Source organism: Chiloscyllium plagiosum, unplaced genomic scaffold (assembly GCF_037043375.1).
Source record: "Chiloscyllium plagiosum isolate Xiang-an unplaced genomic scaffold, Cpla_swu_hap1 HiC_scaffold_22, whole genome shotgun sequence".
Lineage (NCBI taxonomy): Eukaryota > Metazoa > Chordata > Chondrichthyes > Orectolobiformes > Hemiscylliidae > Chiloscyllium > Chiloscyllium plagiosum.
Genome location: NW_028270160.1, coordinates 13,468,487 through 13,488,665, shown reverse-complemented (window position 1 = coordinate 13,488,665; position 20,179 = coordinate 13,468,487). Strand labels below are relative to the sequence as shown.

At 42.4% G+C, this 20,179-nt stretch overlaps 1 protein-coding gene across 2 annotated transcripts in view; it reads right to left on the bottom strand.

Annotated features, from left to right (window-relative positions):
• Positions 1 to 752: 752 nt before the first annotated feature.
• The window catches only part of mms19 (MMS19 homolog, cytosolic iron-sulfur assembly component), a 68,604-nt gene continuing 49,177 nt past the window's right edge, over positions 753 to 20,179 (bottom strand). For both annotated transcript variants that reach the window (XM_043712978.2, XM_043712980.2), the window contains 10 exons: positions 16,859 to 16,933; positions 15,827 to 15,953; positions 11,528 to 11,649; positions 8,588 to 8,644; positions 8,285 to 8,471; positions 7,636 to 7,718; positions 6,841 to 7,005; positions 5,283 to 5,342; positions 3,914 to 4,014; positions 753 to 2,898 (listed from right to left, as the gene is read on the bottom strand). In XM_043712978.2, coding sequence (XP_043568913.2) covers positions 2,871 to 2,898; positions 3,914 to 4,014; positions 5,283 to 5,342; positions 6,841 to 7,005; positions 7,636 to 7,718; positions 8,285 to 8,471; positions 8,588 to 8,644; positions 11,528 to 11,649; positions 15,827 to 15,953; positions 16,859 to 16,933 — 1,005 coding nt within the window. In that variant the 3' untranslated portion in view covers positions 753 to 2,870. The remainder of the gene's footprint in view (positions 2,899 to 3,913; positions 4,015 to 5,282; positions 5,343 to 6,840; positions 7,006 to 7,635; positions 7,719 to 8,284; positions 8,472 to 8,587; positions 8,645 to 11,527; positions 11,650 to 15,826; positions 15,954 to 16,858; positions 16,934 to 20,179) is intronic.

Below are 20,179 nucleotides of genomic sequence, written 5' to 3'. Positions count from 1 at the left end.
CAAGAAGGAGCAGAGGATTAAAATGGAACCTTCTGGCATTAACTTCAAACAAATTAACAAAACTATCAAAAAAATCTACAAACAATCCAGGCTGTAGAAATACTTTAGAAATGGTCTAAAGTTTGCAATACAGAGCTATACAGCAGTAATTATTGACTGCCAAGTTTAAAAATGGATGGCATAGGCTTGAGATGTCAAAAAAAAAGAGGACTGGGAGATACCACAACAAATCCTCAATTTTGGTAGGAACAGAAACAGAGAACGAAAATGAGATTGACAGGGAAATATATCATCTGTCCTCAGTTTGAAGAAAGAGTAAATTTACAGAGCAGATGTAGGAAAAGGGTGGAAAAAATGGAGGCAATTTGAGTTTCCATCTAACTGTGGGAGAATATCAAAGGCAAATTCACAACTATCTCCCCAGTTACATCACACACAAGTCTTACCATCAGTACAAAACTAGCGATTAAAAGGAGCAACTTTGTAGATGAAAACATTAATGGTTTGAAAAGAACATCACAGCAGACCATTTTGGAGTGACAGAACTTAGTAGGATATAATGTGAATATGGAGGTCATTGCTTGTCAATGATAGGGCATGGAGGTTGGTGAGAATCAGTGACAGGGCAAAGGGTACACTGAGATTATCACTGAACCAAGGAAGTCACCCAAGAAATTATAAACTGGTAAACAAAAAACAACAGAGTGGTGGATGCTGAAAATCTGAAAAAAAGGAAGTTGCTGGAGAAACTCAAAGGTCTGGCACCACTTGTCAGGGTCCAGTGACCTTTCTTCAGAACACTTCTGCACAAGGTCACTGGTCCAGAAACGATGGCATTGCTTTATTTCCACAGATGCTGCTAGAGCTGCTGCATTTCTCCAGAAATTTGTTTTCGTTTCAAACGATAGTTTGTGATTAGTCAGCAAGAATGAGAGACAGTGATTCTAGTCCTATTTCCCTTTAACTAATCCAAGATACTGATACAAGATTTTAATGTTTTAGCACAATGCCAGCAATGTGCACTATTTTGGTAAAAGTTGCGGCCAGAAAAACATTTCCTCAAGACAATTTTTGACAAACCTCCCAGTTAATACATGCTAATTCATCCACCGGAGTATCAATCAGCCTTACCATCACAGAGGACAAATGAAGTTATGTCTGGAATCAGTTCATTCAGTGTAGACTGTGCAATGCCTAGGCAGTAATCAGCCAATGATTACAGAGCAAATGCACGTAGTAAGACAGTCTGATGGTTGTCAGTAAGCTGCTCCTCCCAAAATAATACCCGGCAGAGAGAAGGGCTTCAACTGGAGGGGTCACCCCCTCAAAAAAAAAAGTGCAAATATTCTATTACCTTGGGCATTCTACCATTGCCCTGACTTGTTTTCCACATGCACCTTTTTCTGCTGTGCTCCGCTTTACCCCTGACTATTCATCATCCTTCCCCATTCTGTAATAATGCTAAGGTATCCAGAGTGTAAATATGACACATGTTAACAAAGATGCACGAGACATACTAAACCGGGGAGGGGATGGGGCAGCAATAACAAAAATACAAGTGATTTCACTCCTGTTTTTTCCCAATTTTTGAAGCTGACAGGTATAGATCATTCATGTTATTTCTCAACGGACCAAGACTACTCTGGTATCATTACTCAGTAAATGGAATCCGAACTATGGAATACCTCTATCACTCATACTCCACTACTAGTCTTGCACTTTGTCACACCTGTCATACTTCAAAAAGATCACAGTTTTTACAAGACGGGTATTTTGTTCTGGTTCTTAGCACTTAGCAATTTTCAAACCATCCTCATCAGCAAAAATGACACTCAGACTGACCTACAGTAGTTAGACCTGACAGCCTGAAAAGACAGGCCACCGCTAAAAGCAGCTTCAACTTAACAGCAGTACACTACATTCTGCAATATATGGAATATAGTACATATCAATCTAAAAAAACATGCATCACCTAACTCACAGAGAGTCAGCCAAGGAGAATTTCAAGGAGATGCACTTTAAAAACAAAGTAATTAAAGCAATTTCAACACAGTACCTATTGATCAAGTTCCAGCCTGTAATTCACACTTAGGTATTAGTCGTTCTATATATAAAACTCCAAGCTCTTGGATTAATTCATAACAAATTCCTAGGTGTCTGTTATTCCATTTATAAATCAACGAAACCCCTTGATTACATTCCAGTTTGTAACTTACTCTCAGGTACCTGTTATTTCACATAGAATCTCCTGAACCCTTCGATTAATTTTGTAACTCACTCCCAAATATCTGTTGTGGCATATATAAATCACCCAAACTCTTCGATTAGTTTCCAGTCTGTAACTCACTCATGAGATTCCAAGATTGTGTACAGGTTTGTCCTGGTACACATTAGGGTGAAATGAACCATCTCAACTGCAATACAGCAGAATCACTGCACAGCTATTTGATGCAAAAGTCCTACAGGACATTTGCCATGTGTCTGTCTCTCCTAACCTTTGCTCAGTTACTAGAACGAATTAGGCAATTTGCTCAGTTAGTGAGGTTGCTTTGTCATATCATACAAGGTGAAGAATTACCACACTCTACACAAGGGCCATTCTGAGACCACCGAGGTGCTGAATGAAATGTGCTTATTTAAATAGTCGTTAATTGGTTAAAGGTGCAAATTCTTCATTATTTCAGTCTTCATTTCCGCTGGAACACTTTTTCTTTTGTAAGAAAAACTGGATTTAATTTTTATTGTGTTATTTTTGTGGGGGCTTGGAATGTTAAGTTGAACAGGCCACTGGTTGTAAATGTGCCGGACAGGCTAGGCCTCGTCTGATTGTCGTCTTTCTCTCTCTCTCTCTCTGGTCAGGTGGATGCGCATCAACTGCCTGGGCTCCCTAAAAGAAACCTATATTAAAGAGAAAAGGGTTTGGGAAGAGGGTAGAATTGGAGATTAAAAAAAGAGAAAAGATTAACAAAAAATACTTCACATTTGTTAAAGACAGAAATGCAGAGTGCAGAATCACACCAGAATGTGAAAATCATATTAGACATCAGCAATTATACACCAAACAAACTATTTTCTCAGTGTTAAGCTGATCAGCATAGACCAGGATCAACACTGGGAACTTCAGTCCTGAGAGACCGGACACTGCAGCCTTGAAGTCCAGGCTGGTCCCAATTCTAATCTCTGTTATCAGATGGAATAACTGACTTTCTTTTACCTTTAGAGGGGCCTGGACTGGAGTAGAAATTATATCATATGGAAAGCAAGCATCTTAACATAACACTTAGAGATCGCCTGGACTGGTTCTGGTCCTGACAGGTCAGACAGCAATTTTCCAGAAGTAAATTTTCTTTACTGCCTGATATTGTTTTGCGTCTCCAAGGAGGTTACTTGGCTGTGGTGATGGAGTGGAGTAGGAAGTTTCTGTTTGTGATGACATGGACAGCATGAGGCATGGGCAAGTTTTGATGCTGGAAATGTTCTTCATCTCTCTCCAACCATGAAGGTCTCTATTTCGGCAGATCTCCAACTGGGTTTCTAGTTTTAATTAAGTGTGTGAGATTGATCATAGACACAAGCATCTTGGCTTAGTTCCTGCCTTCTGGGGAGGTAGCTGAACCTAGTCACAGGGTGGACAGCAAATTTACAAAGGTATTACTGATTTGAATAATATAGTTTACAGTACTGGGGGAATGAGTTGAGTAGAAGGGACAGAGGGAGAGCTGTTGAAAGCTTCCTTTCACCTCCAAAGCACATGAGGTTACCAGGAATTAGAATCCATAATGTTTTCAAGCCTTCCAACACACGGTGGCCCATCGTAACGTTTTTGTGGCTGTGATAAATGAATGCAACTGGCACTGCACTGCACAGCCTCTTCCCCCTTTACCCAATCGCCTTGTAAAAAGCTCACACATACCATTCTCCCCGAGCTCTGACTGCTTCCTTCCTCACCAGTCGCTTCTTGTCATCTAAGGGTTTAGCCAGGGCTTGGATTACCCGGGATTTGTGGGGCAGGATCTGTAAAATTAAGGCAAATTTTACATGTTATTTACAAACATGGCTTTCACAGGGTCCAACAATGGATGGAAACGGCAGGATTCCATTCAATTTTCCGACACATGCATCACAACTATGCTCATCAATATTTTAAGAGAATGCACACACAAACTTGGCAGAAATACTGAACAGGCAAAATCCTTGCAAACATATTTCTGGTGCTCTGATGCGTAGCCAAAGGAATTGCCATCCAACACAGGTACGATGGAAACAATTACACTTCAATTCGGTATAGTGTCATGGAGAGGGCAAAAAAAACATGCAAGCAAGGTTAATAACCAGATTGAAGTTTTCAGTTATCAAGATATGGACCCCACCCCTTTGAGAAAAATAGAAGTCCTTGCGATCAGGCCAATATTTCAAAGATTAAGGAGGGATAAAATTGAATTTGTGCTTAGTAGCCAGTATGTTTCAAACAAATAGTTCAGAGAGGACCCGGGAGCACGATCTCAGGTTATACAGAACTGGAACTAAGTTAGCAATCTTTCCCAGAGATCCTTGAAAACTCCAGAATCAGGCTACTGCCTTGTGAACTTCACTGTGAACTTCACTGAATCCCTTCCAGTGACAACTAGACCTGTTTCTGGTTAGAGAGATCACTTTGTACAGGAGGTAATATGTAACGTTAATCAGGAACAAATGGATCTGGACTAGTTTCAATCCCATAAGGGTATAGGATTTGAATCTCTTTCTCTCATGAGGTCATCTGGGGTGGGAGTGAATCTATTTGATGCTCACTGCTCAGATCATACTTGTGTGGGACAGGTTGAAGTCACTGTTTATTTATATTTTAACAGACAACATATTCTTTAAAAAAAGTAATGAATTGGCACAGTGATAGACTTGGAGATCACATCCAGTTATGAGTGTACCACACCAAATACACACAGCATCAGATTACGTTCCTTTATCAATATGGCAGCACAATTGAGGAAGTGCAGCCCTGTTGTTGGCACTGACCTTTAAGTGAGGCATTAACTGAGACTTTGTGGAATTACTTAGAGAAGCAACAGGGAATCCCAACTCAATCAGCACCAAAAACAGAAAAAAAAACACAACACACCACCAATTTCATTGGTACGTGACATTATGTTGTGCACAAAATGTCCGTTAATTTTACTTCCTCAAATAAAGTAACTGGATCTTGAAGAAATAATTACACGACAGATGTCTGGGTAAACACAAATCTAATGGACAACACCATAGATGATTAATTGTATAAATCTTACCACATGTGGTGGCAGCTTAGTCAGTGCATGCATGCACTGTAAGGATGCAATACGGACTTTCTGCAATTGAAACACAGGCAAATTAGCATCAAAAGAGAGGCACACCTTTCTGACACAACACTGATAAGTGATTGCATCATCATTATCACTAAGGGCATTACTATTTGGACTCTATCTTAAACGGAGCACAAAGCGAATCGAAAAGACGAAACCAGCAAGTGAGGCCTCAATCGGATGCACTGAATGAACACAGTGTACAGGATGGACTAGGATTACTGATGATATTCGACTACTGTATGAACTTGAATGAGTCCTGTGAACATTCCTCTATGTGCTGAATCAAACTTGTTTTCTGTACTAGCTCCTTGTTAAACCATATAAGAGAGAGAGTTTCGTTCTGAGTCACTGAACTTCCCCTTGGATCGGGATCATAAATGTTGCTGGGAACAAACCTTAGCCTCCAGGACTGGCCATTGATTGAGGGGTCCCCGATGGGCTGAAGGGAGTGAGGCCCATTGCTCTCTCTTCCTTTCTTTTCCATTTTAAAAATATTATTACTTATTAAACGTTTAAGCAAACTGCTGTTGTCAAATCTTCTCTTAACTACATTTAATGGAATCCGAAGGACCACTTGTGATCCAAGACAGACAGAAAACACTTTCTGGAGTTTAAGATAATGGCCACGAGAATCAGATGCAAAATAAGAGCAGCTGCTTTCACACAGCTCGGTGTGATCTGGAACTTGCTGCCCGAATGGGCAGTGGAAGTTGATTCAGTGGTAACCTTCAAAAGGGAATTGGGTGAATAACTAAAAACATAAATATGTCAGGATTATGGGGAAGGAGCAGAGAGGAACTAACTGAACAGATTTTTCAAAGAATGGGCACAGGCATGATGGATTGAGTGACTGCGTGCACTGTACAATTTAACACACAGAGGTATCCTAAGCAACAATTGCACATGTAAGTAAGTCAGCTCAAAAGGTACCACTTGTAAAATACTTTTTCTTGCCAATCTCCTGACGAACATAACCTTGAAAAGTTACATTATTTTAAAGTCATTATAAAAATACAAGTTGTTGCAATGGATCCGCACGCTGCAGGAACAGAAGCAGACCATTCAGTTGAACAGGTCTGCTTTGCCAGACAATGAGATCATGGATGATCTAATGATCCTCAACGCCACTTGCCTACCTTTTCCCCATAACTCTCGAGTCCCTTAATGATTAAAAATTTGAGTTTGTCAGCCTTGAATATACTTCATGACCCAGCATCGACAGCCCTCTTTAGCAATGAATTCCACAAATTCTCTCCACTCAAAAGAAATGTGTCTTAAATGGTCAAATCACCAATGAATCTGAATGTACCACAGGCTAATAAAATTTATGACTATAAAGGCTTCAGAACACAATAAAAGTATAAAAAAAAATGCCCTTCACCTCAAGAACGTCAGGTTTCTGTTCCTGAGTAAGTAAGAAAAGATTGCACAAGTTAGATCTGATAATTAAATGATGAAAGTCCTTGGTCACAGTCACAGTGCTCCAACTGTCTATACGTACCATGGCAGGGCTGGAAGTCAGATTGAGCAATTTGTTCACTAAAGTATCTACATGCAAGCTCATGGTCTGAGTGGCGTCCAGCAAAAGAGGATGCAAACAGCCCAGTGTGGACAACTGGACCACCTGGTCTGAGCACGACAAAGCCTCCAACAACAGAGTCAGCAGCTGGTGAAGGAAAAGGAGCAATGGTTAAACCCGGCACAAATCAAATGCTTGGCTGATATAGACTGGTACCCATTACGTGCCTATTAATAGAGGTATTTTCTAATTCACCTGTTCAAAGATATTACTGCACACCTCCAGAGCAGATGAGATTTGAATGTAGGCCTCCTGGCTCAAAGGTTGGGACACTACCACTACATCACAAGGATGACACATCCCTCAATATGAGCCAGCACCAATCACATGCTCCCCTTAATACGAGCCAGCACCAATCGCGTACCACCCCCCCCTTTGGTATGAACCAGCACCAATCACACATTCTCACTGCTGTACCAGTCAGAAGTTGTTGATGCTGATTTATATCAAAGGGTCAAGTGAAAAGAGATAGAGAGGGTTAAAGTCAGGAATGCCATATTACACAGAATCACAACCTCCAGTAATATGATTGACTCTTAAGTGCCCTCTGTGCAATTAGGGATGGGCAATAAATGCTGGCCGAGCCAGCAATGCTCTTATTCAGTGAATAATTAAAACAAAAGCACATACAGAAGTGAAGAGATGACTAACATGATGAAGTTGCCCAGATTCTATAAAAGGCACAAAGCCCAAAGGGTGAAAAATGCTTTTACTGACCGACGGGAGCTCTGTCATCAGGACCTGCTTCGGAAGACTGTTCAACACGTGAGAAAGTGCCTTCAGGTAGTTCGACTTATTATCTGTAACAAAGCAAGCCCATTGTCCCAGGGTTAGAGGGAATATACCAATGTCACTATACCACTGTCAGGGTGAAAATGCCAGTGTTGGCATCAGCATGCGCTCGTTTAACAGGAAACAATTACCAATGGAGATTGGGACTAATTCTCCTGTAATCCTACCCCACGACAGCTCTGTAACTAACATATTTCACTCTGGAATTAGACAGCTCAAAAATCCTGCCTCCAGTTACAACCCATACTGCAGAGACAAACTACAATTATACTAAACACTGCTCTTGCAGACCGGTAGCAAATTCTAACCATTTAATTCTCCATTTCCTTTTGTGAAAAATGTGCACACACTCCTGAAGCTGGTGACTCTCAGGATGGAGTCTGGATGCTCCAGGATAGGGACTGAATTTCCCAGGGTGCTGCTGTCCGGTGGTCTGGTAGAACCCCCCCCAGCCTTGATTGTTGGTCCTACCGCAAACAACGGCCTGTCCTTTTCTCTCATTTGCCAATTAACCCACTACGCCTTCCTTTGCTCCAGAATCCCCATTCCAATTGCAACTGCAGACATGGATCACCTTCACTGGCTGAGTGGAAGCCCTGGACCAGTTTGGGGACGTTCTCGGTGAAGAATCGCTGCCGGTACATGATGCGAATGTCGGCGTGAGTGGCCTTGTTCAGGACATCCGAGGAGTCACTGACCAAGACGGAGAATCCGTCCGCTGCCTCAGTTCCCAGATCGGGGTCAGTGAGCAGCTGTATCAGCTGAGGAGAAAGGGGAGATTGAAGTGAGTGCGATGGGGAATGGAAACAGGCAGATTTGGAGAGATCAGAAAGAAAACAAGCTGCATGGTGTGCACCAGATCAGAGAAATCTCTTACCTTGTCAGTCAATGTGGCAGCAAGAGAGTGATAGCGCAGCACAAGTGATTTTGTTAACTATGGAAATAATACAAGAGGAGGAGATTGTTAGACACAGCAGAACACTGCCTCAATTCACATCCCAAGGTGGTCAGCAACATCATTTGAAAGCATCAACACATCCACACTGACACAAGGCCATTAAACTTACAACGTGAGCAGATGGCTTAAAGCTAATTATTTCACATTAAAAAAAAATCTTTCATTCATGAGATTTGGGCTTCGCTGGTTGGATCAGCATTTATTGCCGGTTCCCCGTTGCCCTGGAGAAGGTGGTGGGAGCTGTCTTCTTGAACCACTGCAGCCCATATCGTGTAGGTAGACCCAAGGTGCCGAAAGGGAGCGAGTTCCAGCATTCTGACCCAGCGACAATGAAGGGGTGATAATGTATTTCCAAGTCAGGATGGTGAGTGGTTTGGAGGGGATCTTGCAGGTAGTAGTTTTCCCATGTACCTGCTTGTCCTTCCAGATGGTAAAGATCATGAGCTTGAACAATGATGTCCATGGAGCCTCAGTGAGTTTGCTGCAATTCATCTTGTTGGTAGTACACACTGCTGTCACTGTGGGTCACTGATGGAGGGAGTGAATGTTTGAGATGACGATGAGGTGCATATCAAGCAGGCTGCTTTGTCTTGGAAGTTTGTGTGAGTAGTTGCAGCTGTATTCACGCAGGCAAGTGGGGAGTATTCTATCACACTCCTATCAGGATTTGGGTGGTCAGGTCCAATCTCTGACCTGTTCTTGTAGCCTCAGCATTTATTTACTGTGGATCAGTTAGCTCAGTTGGCTGGATGTTGGTTTATAATGCAGAGTGATGCTTACAGCATGGGTTCAATTCATATGCCAGCTGAGCTTACCATGAAGAAGTCTCCTTCTTAACCGCTCCTGAGGTGTGATGGCCCTTTGGTTAAACCACCACCAGTCATCTCTCTCTCTAATGAGCAAGCAGCACTCTGGTTTGGCAGGACTTTGGTAACTTTACTTTGATCTACTTATGTGACTGGTCTAGTTCAGTGGAACGTAATCCCTGGAATGTTGGCAGTAGGAAATTCTCCCAAATGACCACTCCTGGTACCTGGCTGCATGTGCCACCTAAACTCAGTGGTACTGAGTCAGGATTGTTTGAGGTAGTTCACTGCCACCAGTCTTCCTTTGTCTTTGCTTTGTCTGGGGCCTACTTAGAGATTAGTGGTGGAGGACAATGTGAACAGAAGAGGCTCTGTTTTTAGATAACAAGATACCACTGCATGATAGCATTAAACACAGTGACATTTGGTCAGGCATCTTTACTTGGACCTTAGCGGATGGTACAGCTGTATCTGCTTCCTCCAAAAACTACAGTAAGACCATAAGATCCTCAGATATAGGAGCAGATTTAGACCAGTTGGCCCATTGAGTCTGCTACGCCATTGTATTTCTCAGATCCACTCTCCTGCCTGTCACCCTTGATCCCCTGACTAATCTAGAATCTATCTACCTCTGTTTTAAATAGACTCAATGACTTGGCCTCCACTACCTTCTGTGGTAATGATTTCCATAAATCTCTCTTCAGTTTTAAAAGGGTTGTCACTTCACTCTGAGGCTGTGCCCTTCGATCCCAGTCACTCCATCCAGTGAAAACATCTTCTCCACATCCATTCTCTCCAGGCCTCTCAGTATTTTGCAAGTTTCAATCAGATACCCCCTCCCCAATTCTATACTCTTCATTGAGTACACACCCAGAGTCCTCAACTGCTCCTCATATGACAAGCCCTTCACTTTTGTGAACCTCCTCTGGACCCTGTCCAAGCCCAGCACACACTTTCCCAATTAAGGAGCTCAAAACCTCTCCCAAAACTCCAAATGTGGTCTGATCTTAGCCTTATACAGCCTCAGCACTACATCACAGCTCTTGTAATCTAGCACTTTTGAAATGAAACAAATGCAAATATTGCATTTATTCTTAGGAGAATCCAGATTAGAATGCCTTGTCTTCACCCACACTGTGTGGCATCAGTAGGATGGAAGGAGCCTTATAACATGAATATTAACCCCTTCAGGGCCATTATTCATATAACAGTGGGTAATTAACATATGACGCAGCCTGCCAGGAAAGACTAGAGAATGAAGGAGTGCTACTGGCAAATAAAAAGAGGAACTGAATCTCAAACTTGCAACACAGACGAAAAGGCTGTTTGGACACATGTGTCAGGTCTCTGAACCAGCCACTTACTTATGCGCATTACCCCAACTGCTAAACATTTCAGTATACATTACCCTCTTCAAAGTCTTACAAGATCCTGCACTCACTACAGTTCCTGTTAAGTCTTATTGTAAGTTTTGAACTGCTACACTGAGTTACTGGATAGCATCTGGGAGCAGAAATTCTGGCCGACTTCCCCAGCGCTCCTCTACCCAAGGATTTTGAGAGAAGTTGAAGAAGTGCCTGTGCTCTTGGATACATTTGCTGTATAATGCCTCTGCTTTAGTCGGGAGTAGCTGTTTGAGTCAGATGTTGGCGAGTTCGACTCTCACACCAGAGGTTCTAGCACAGAATCCAGGGTGATACTCGGTGCTGGTTCTGAAGAAAGACTGCACCATCAGTGGTGCTGTGAAATAAAATGAGTCATGGAAGCAAGGTCCTGTCTGTCCTCTCTTAAGGAGGAAGAGGATCCACAGCTACTATTCTGACCAGGAACAAGGGTGTTCTCCCATGGCCTGGTCATCCGTCAAGAATCACTAGAGGGAAAAATAATTGGTAATTATCATATTGCTGATAGTAGGAGGTAGTTGTGCACAAACTGGCCAAACGTACATTCCAAAAGGGACTACAATTAGTCTTTTAGTTCATGAAAGGCTCTGTATAAATACACATTTCTCAAAAATCGAATAAGTATAACTATTGGCGTATAAATTCCTTACCCACAGCAGTAAGGTGAAAACTCGGGTCCTGCTAGTAGCCTGTGCACAAACTCCAGCATTCCTCTCCAGCCCACTGTCAATCTTTTTCAACACATCCTGGAGAACAGAGTCCAACTGTTCACCTACAAACACACACAGGGAAAGGATTAATCACAGGACTGTCCTGCACAACCTGAGTTGAGGCTCCTGCAAGTGGGAGTGGTTAAAAAAAAACAGAGAGAGGAAGCTAAAGTTGGCTCTCAAAAATTATTTTTAGAACATAACCAACTCGGAGTAGGAGTAGGCAATCCAGGCCCTCGAGCCTGCTTCACTATTCAATACGATTGTGGCTGATCTCATCTCAGCCTTGATTCCATCTTTTCTGGCTGCTTTCCATAACATTTCCACTCATTGAAAAACCTGTCTATCTCCTGCTTAGATCTTCTCAATGTCCTGGCATCCACTGCATTGTATTCCACAGAATCATGACACTTTGAGAAGTAATTTCACCACATGTCTGTTTGAACTATGCTACCCTTTATCCTTATGGATAAAGTCCGATATGGATACCCAATTGGGCAAAGCTTATTAATTAGAGCACAGAGATATACAGCACAGAAACAGACCCTTCTGCCCAACTCGTCCATGCCGATCAAATATCCTAAATAAATCAAGTCCCATTTGCCAGCATTTGGCCCACATCCTTCTAAACCTTTCCTATTCAAATACCCAGCCAGATGCCTTTTAAATGTTGTAATTGTACCAGCCTCCACCCCTTCCTCTGGCAGCTCATTCCATACACGTACCACCCTGTGTGAAAAAGTTGCCGTGTAGGTCACTTTTAAATCTTTTCCCTCTCACCCTAAACCTATGCCCTCTAGTTCTAGACTTCCCCATCCCAGGGAAAAGACCTTGTCTATTTACCCTATCCATGCCCTCATGATTTTATAAACCTCAATAAGGTTTTTAAAAGGTCAGCTGACACTCCAGGAAAAGTAGCCCCAGCCTATCCAGCCTCTCCTTATAGCTCAAACCTTCTAGCTCTGGCAACATCCTTACAAATTTTCTCTCAACCCTTTCAAGTTTCACAACATCTTTCCTACAGCAGGCCTTGTGCTCCATCACTCCTCTTGCTGAGAGTTTCCAGGACAATCAATCCCCATTCGCTAACTGTCAGCAGAACTTCAGGATATCAGAGAAAGGAAAGCAGGTGCTGAATCTTGAGTCACAAATAAATATAGTGTTTATGTGAAGCAGCGTTAGTCAAGGGGTGGTCACATGTCATAATCCCTGACTTGAAGTAATTCACTCTGCCCTCACTTCCATTGCAAGTTCTCATGTCCACATTCATCTGAAAGTGCCTGTGTTATTTATCCACTGCGAGTGGCTTTGCTGCAGCGACTCCACTAGAGGGAGCGTGGTTACAAAATGATTGTTTATACAGGCAATTTCCTATTGTAAATCCAGCCACAGAAAATTATATTAGAACCACAGTGACACAGAAATGCATGCACACACAAAGTTTCCAATTCAGAAACCTCAACATAGTGCTGTTCACCACCAAGATAGCAAAGAATAGTGAGACCCCATCTTCCAGAACAATTTTTTAACAACCAGGTAATGAGGTATGAACTGTTGGTGTTTGTTGATGGTCTCCCTTTACCTTTTATGACAAGGCAAGGTGTTATATAAATGGCAAAGGCTGAATCCTACACTGACTTATTCACTACCTGTCCACTGTCTACAATTTACAAGTCAGGATGTGATGGAATACATGTCAGTGGCTGGGATGAGTACAATTTCAACAACACAGAGACCTGACAGCATACAGCACACAGGCAGCCTGCTTGATTGGCACCCATCCACCAGCAACGACGAGCACTCTCTTCACCACCAATGCAGAGTGACAGCAGTGTGTAGTGTTGCTGGGATGCACTGCACCAACTCATCACACCCACAATTTCTACCATTTAGTACAAGGGCAGCAGGTAAATGGGAACACTGAGAAAGTCTATAGCCTTAAAACTTGTCCTTAACCATTTAGACTAAACGTAACGTTGAATTATAGAACACATTTGCTGCACACTAGAAAAGAAGCTGACAGGCAGGGAGGATCAGGCCACAAAAAGGGGGAAACCCAGGTTACGCAGAAGATAAAAACATCTGTTCTCATCAGCATGCTCCTCGGCAATTAAGAACATTTGCCTTAACATAAGTGAATCTGTGTAAACAGGACACCGAGTGATAACATTCACGGCTGTTCCCTTGTGAAACTAATGACAGTGTTTGATTCTGACCTGAAAACGAATCTCGGTATCATCAAAAGCCTTGTAATTAATGGTCAGGTCCTATCAATTATAATGGATTCTTAGAGGGAAAAACATATTTTCTGTTACAGTCCCTGACTTGAGAGTTCAAAAGGACATGAGAGAGAGAGAGAGAGAGAGAGAGAGAGAGAAAGACCATTTTAATACTGAGACTACTGAAGCTAGTAGAAAATTAACTCTTTGTGCTTACTTGCTATGGACTGAATTTAATTGCATTTTGAGACTTTATGATGATGTTGAGTAGCCATTACTGGTCATGAAATGCAAACTCTGTAAAAAGGTAATATTGATGAAGCTTTAACTTATTTGCTGTTCTTATAGACCATGACTGCCCCACTGTCAATTCTAACGAATCAGATCTTATGTCTTACTTGAATTTGAATCATAACTCTGAAAAGAAAGCATGTTTAGTTTGAGGCTAATTAATCAGTTTAAATACAACCTTACGGTAACATCTCAGCCTCAGGTACAGAATGATTCTGTGCTCAAGATAAAAATCAGGAGTCTGCTCCTAGTTTAAAAATTATTCTAAACCTAACATTGAAGAGATTCTGACACAATCTGTCAGGAAGCTATTTTATGGTCAAAAGTTTGCCCTCCTTGCAAAGAAGACATTTTGTAAAACAATGATATCTGACATGCGAGCTGTGCAAGGTTACCTTACAAACTCTTCCAATTAATTCAGACTGGTACCTCTTTATGATAGGCCCTTATTTTGCCAGCAGATGCCTAACTCAGCTGGATTTGTTTTTCCCACCTGATGAATGGCTCAGGGCCTATAGGAGTGATCAGTCAAGCGCACACAGACCTGTCAATTAACTTCACTTCCTTACGAATTATTGTCTTTCACTGTTATCTAATTAAGAACATACAGTGTTGTTGTAAACTTTTTGTATAAAGGAAACCACTTTGTGACAGTACAACAGAGTAGCCTGCAAGTACCCTACTCTCCTCGGTTATTAGAACCTAGTTCGTTTAGCTTATAGGTATCAGTGTTATGTTGTAACAGTGATGTAATCAGTAAATAAAGGAGATGACTAAAATTAAACTAATCTGCCTGTAAGAGGTTTTTTATTCCAGACTACCAAAGAGTACAATCTCCGGGACAAACCAAGAGAGGCTTACAGGTTGAGTCCACAAAGGATTCCCTGGGCCGTCTCAAATCTATATTTAACACCACCACCACTTGCAAGTTTGTCTCCAAGCCACTCTCCATCCTGACTTGGAAATATATTGCCATTCCTTCAGTGTCATTGGGTCAAAATCCTTAAACTCCCTCAGTATTATGAGTCAACATATAGCACAGGGAGTGCAGTGTTTCAGCACAACTTTCTCAAGGAGTTCTGAGGAAGGGTCAGTGGACAGCAGTGGAGCCTGGTACAATTACAACATTTAAAAGGCATTGGATGGGTACATGAATAGGAAGGGTTTAGAGGGATATGCTGGCAAATGAGACTAGATTAATTTAGGATATCTGGTCGGCACAGAAGAATTGGACCAAAGAGTCTGTTTCTGGACTGTAAATCTCTATGACCCGAAACGTTAACTGATTTCTCTCCATAGCTGCTAAATCTGCTGAGCTTTTCCAGCAATTTCTGATTTTATTTCTCAAGGACGATTTAGGAATAGACAATAAATAGTAGCCTAGCGAGTGATGCTGCTGCAGATAGGTGCTATAGCTTATGAGGTTAAAGGCCTGTTTTTGATCAACAGAGGATCTTGAGTTTCAACCTGAATGCAGCTTTCAATTAAACTGATGTGTGCCAGAGAACATTTTGAATTAAGTGCCAATATAGTGACAGCATTCAAATCACCTTTCCAGCAAATCTCCGACAGTTGTGTAAATAACTCATAAGGAAATGGTTGCCAGTGGTGCTTGCCACCTGTGAGTGAATAAATAAAAGTCTTGTCTGCAGAATATTGAGCAATGGGCTGATGTAGATCGCTACTTCTCGCCTGTGAAAAGAAATGCTGACCTAGACCCTGTTCTCACCTGCAGGGTATTTGTTGATGAGGCCAGCAATGCATTTAGCAGCAGACGTGTAAGTGAATCGATGGTCGCTGGTGCAAGCTAGCTCCATTAGTCGTTCCAACAACCTCTCCTGTTGTGGTACTATTATCTGCAATAAACAAAATGCTTCTGTAACTTAGTGATTAGTGATCTGAGATTTATGAAATGAAACTAGACCTCATTCAGAGTTGTCCTCTCTCATGTTATTATCAAAAAGAAAGGACTCAGCATTAAGATGAGAACTTAACTACAGTGTATATACACATATTTATTTGATAGCCACACTTGGCGTTGAGAGCAGCACTGATTAAGTAGATGCAGATTGGAATCATAGAATCCCTACAGTACAGATAGAGGCCATTTGGCCCATCAGGTCTGCAGCGACCCTCTGAAGAGTATCCCTTACCCCCACCCCATCCCTGTTCACCATAATTAACCCACTGAGCCTGCACAACGCTAGAAACTATGGAACAATTTAGCATGGCCAATCCACCTAACTGACACATCTTGGGCCTTTGGGAGCTCCCTGGCAGAAACCCATGCAGATCGGGAGAGAATGTGTAAACTCCACAAAGTCAGTCACCCAAGGCTGGAATTGAATCCATGGCCCTGGCACTGTAAGGCACCAGTGCTAACTACTGAGACACAGTGCTGCCCTCTACACGGTTTCCAATGCTCCCAATTATATGTTCTAGACAGATTAAAGTTTGTTCGACACAATTCCCATCAAACTCTCTCAAGGTAGGTACACCACAGGGCTAGACCCATCCTAAAGCTTTCTTTGCATGACTCAACCCAACCTCAAGTGTGATTATCAGTGTGATAGTTTCATGTACCAACGCATCCTGCAAAACAAAGAGTACCAACTTGTAAACAGTCTTAGTTTGGTGGACTCTCCTTAACCGTTCACCTCATCAAAATGGTTGAAATGGACCAAGGTAACCCCAGCTCCAAGGAGGAAAAGACCATCTAATGATGGTGATAATTTTGCTTTTAGGTCAGGTTAAGACTCACATTCTTTGGCAGGGAGCAGACAGCAGCCTGCAGAAGGGCAATCAGCTGAGTTTGTGGCCACGGAGAATCCGGTGACTGGAAAACAAAAAGAAAATTTCATAGTTTACAGATTACAATGAAACATTCCAATTTCTCAATTCTGTATAACTTCTGTCTCCAATCATAAATCTACTGTGTCGAGCTTCGGACGATGGTAGGGGAAATAGAAGGTTGCCTTCAGTTGAGGCATTCAGAGGTACTGGAGCTTTTTATTCAAGGAGGAATGTGTTTGAGTCTGGAACACCTTTTATTTCAGGAGCCCTGTATCAGCATCAGGCATTTCTCAGTTAGAACTCCCTGGGCTCCATCCCGACAATGATTCTCTCCAAGAACAGATCAATCCCACGGCATCCCCAAGTCAGGTTGAATATTAGCACCTCACATTAGGCAGTTTGTCAACCCAAACTGAATGGAATGGTCTGGAATGTACTTGGTTACATTCTGCTCAACCATAGAATTAGTGTGTATCCGGATGGTGGAGCGAGAGGTGGAGTTATGAACTAATTCTGTTACTTAAGTTTCTGAGTGAGTCTGCAAGATAAAACAGGGAGATATCAAGGAGATGTCTGAGCTTCAAATCAAGGGCAGGCAGAAGAAGGGGTAAAGCCATTTAGGATTGAGATGAGGAAACATTGCTTCACTCCGAGGGTAGTGAATCTTTGGAACACTTTACCTCTGAAGGCAACTGAATATGTTTAAGGCTGAGACAATAGATTTCTACATATCAAAAACATCAAGGGATAAGATAATGCAGGAAAATGGTACTGAAGTAGAAGATTAGCTTCAATCACCTCAAAAGGTGGAACTGGGTCAAAAGGAGGAACGGCCTATTCCTGCTCCTACAGTTTATGTTCTTTGAAGTACTGAAAATCAGAGATTCATCAACCTCTCTCACCCACCTCCTGCTGTTTGCAGAGTCACTGGTATAGAGACCTAGGGCAGTGCACCAACCAAGTCAGTCAATGCAACGTGGGATAAACCTTGCCTGGGCTTGGGAGGGAGGCATAACTGAACTTTTCTAACATCAACTCAGTCCCTAATAAAGTTTTGTTAGGCAGCATCAGACCTCAGTACCTTAGACAATGTGAGGTTGTTCACCCAAGCCTCAGCATCACTATGTCAAGCAGACTAGGATTTTCCTGCTCCTCGGATGCTGCCTGACCTGCTGTGCTTTTCCAGCACCACTCTAATCTAGACTCTATTTAGCTGAATAAGTTGTGCCCTACATTTTTTCGGATAGAGTTCACTGGAAAAGCCTATGTTTATCGGCTGTCTTCCCTGATTTAGCTCCTATCACTGTCGCAGCTGAAATTAGCTGATTCATTACTGACAGAAGGTCAAACCTGAGTATTCTGGTCAGCATGGCACAGCTACATAGAAATGCAAGTAACAGCTGGAGCAGGAAGGCCATTTGAGACTGTTCCAACTTTCAACAGAACAGGCTGATCCATCGGCAACTCAGCTTTCTTGCCCTACACCCATGTCCCTTGATTCAGTCACTGCCCAAAAATCTAGTTTTTAAAAAAAAAATCATTATTTCATGTTATATCAACATCACTGGCAAAGCCAGCATTTGCTGCCCATCCCCCCTTGTCCTGGAGATGATGGTGGTAAAAGCTGCCTCCTTCAATCACAGCAATCCGTATGGTGTCAATAGAAACTGAAACATATGCAACAACTGAACATCTACAGCATTATTGCAAAAAGGATTCCAAAGATTCACAACCCTCTAACAGGATAGAAGAATTGGGAGCAGGAGCAGGCTGTTCAGCTCCTCAGAACCTGCTGCACGAACTCAAAAATATCATGGCTGATCGGATTGCAGCCTCAATTCCCACCCAGCCCTGAAAACCTTTGCCTCTTGTTACCTACCTCTGTCTTTAAAATGATCAACGACTGCCACCATGCCGTTTGTGGGACAACAATGTTCCAAACACTCATGACTCTCAGAAAAAGTTGAAAATCACACAACACCAGGTTATAGTCCAACAGGTTTATTCGGAAGTACAAGCTTTCGGAGCGCTGCTCCTTCACCAGCAGCTAGTTTGATTTTAAACTTTGCCCACCCCAGTCCAACATGGCACCTCCATATCATGGCCTCTTAGAAAAAGTATTCTCTATCTCAGACTATGAAGACGTTTTGATGAATGACCAGTTTCTATGTGGGGCGGCAAGGTGGCTCAGTGGTTAGCACTGCTGCCTCACAGCACCAGGGTCCCAGGTTCGATTCCAGCCGCGGGCGACTGACTGTGTGGAGTTTGCACATTCTCCCAGTGTCTGCGTGGGTTTCCTCTGGGTGCTCTGATTTCCTCCCACAGTCCAAAGATGTGCAGGTCAGGTGAAATGGCCATACTAAATTGCCCATAGTGTTAGGTGCATCAGTCAGAGGGAAATAGGTCTGGGTGGGTTACTCGGAGGGTCGGTGTGGACTTGTTGGGCCAAAAGGCCTCTTTCCACACTGTAGGAAATCTAATCTAAATCTAAAAAAGGCATGATCTGATTGTGGCTATATGGCTGGTTGCGTATTCTGAGACTCTGACCCCTAGTGCTAGACTCCCCAAAGGATAAACTACAGAGCTCTCAGGAGGACTGAAGGCCCATTGAGATGAAATGTCCGAATCTGAATTTAGCACCATCTCATTCTGCAGAACAGGGAACACCCCCAGTGTTCCTGCTGCTGTAAAGTTAGTGTTGCTTCAGACATTCTCATTTATTTAGTTTCAAACAGCTTACTGTAAACAATATGCTGTGCTTTATCTGAAGGATCAGAAATGTAAAGGGACTGCTTTAACTGTATACAGCCTTGGTTCGATCCGGTACTGGATTCAGATCTAGGCACTGCATCTCAGGCCTTGGAGGGAATACACAAGTGATTCACCATTCACAGGATGACATGTATTAATTTATGAGAACAGGTTGCAACTTCAGGCCTCTCAGGGATAAATATTTGAGGAGTGATTAAATTGAAGTGATTAAAATAATTGAAAGGGATTCAACCAGACAGGAAGAGAGAGAAATTATTTCCTCTAGTGGGAGAGTCAGAACTAGGGTGAGCTGAATGCAGTATTCCAATTGGGATCTGTACAATACTCTGAAAAGTAGAGCTCAGCGATTCAAGACTAAAACCAAGAAATAAGCAGTCATGGAAATCTAGAACTCGACACTCCAAAAGGGTACAGATGCTGAGGAACAAACTAATCGTCCTTGCAGGAACTTTTTATTCAGTAAGGGTACCATTAAAGATGGGTGGCTGGTCTTGAGGTACAGATCAGCAATGGTTTC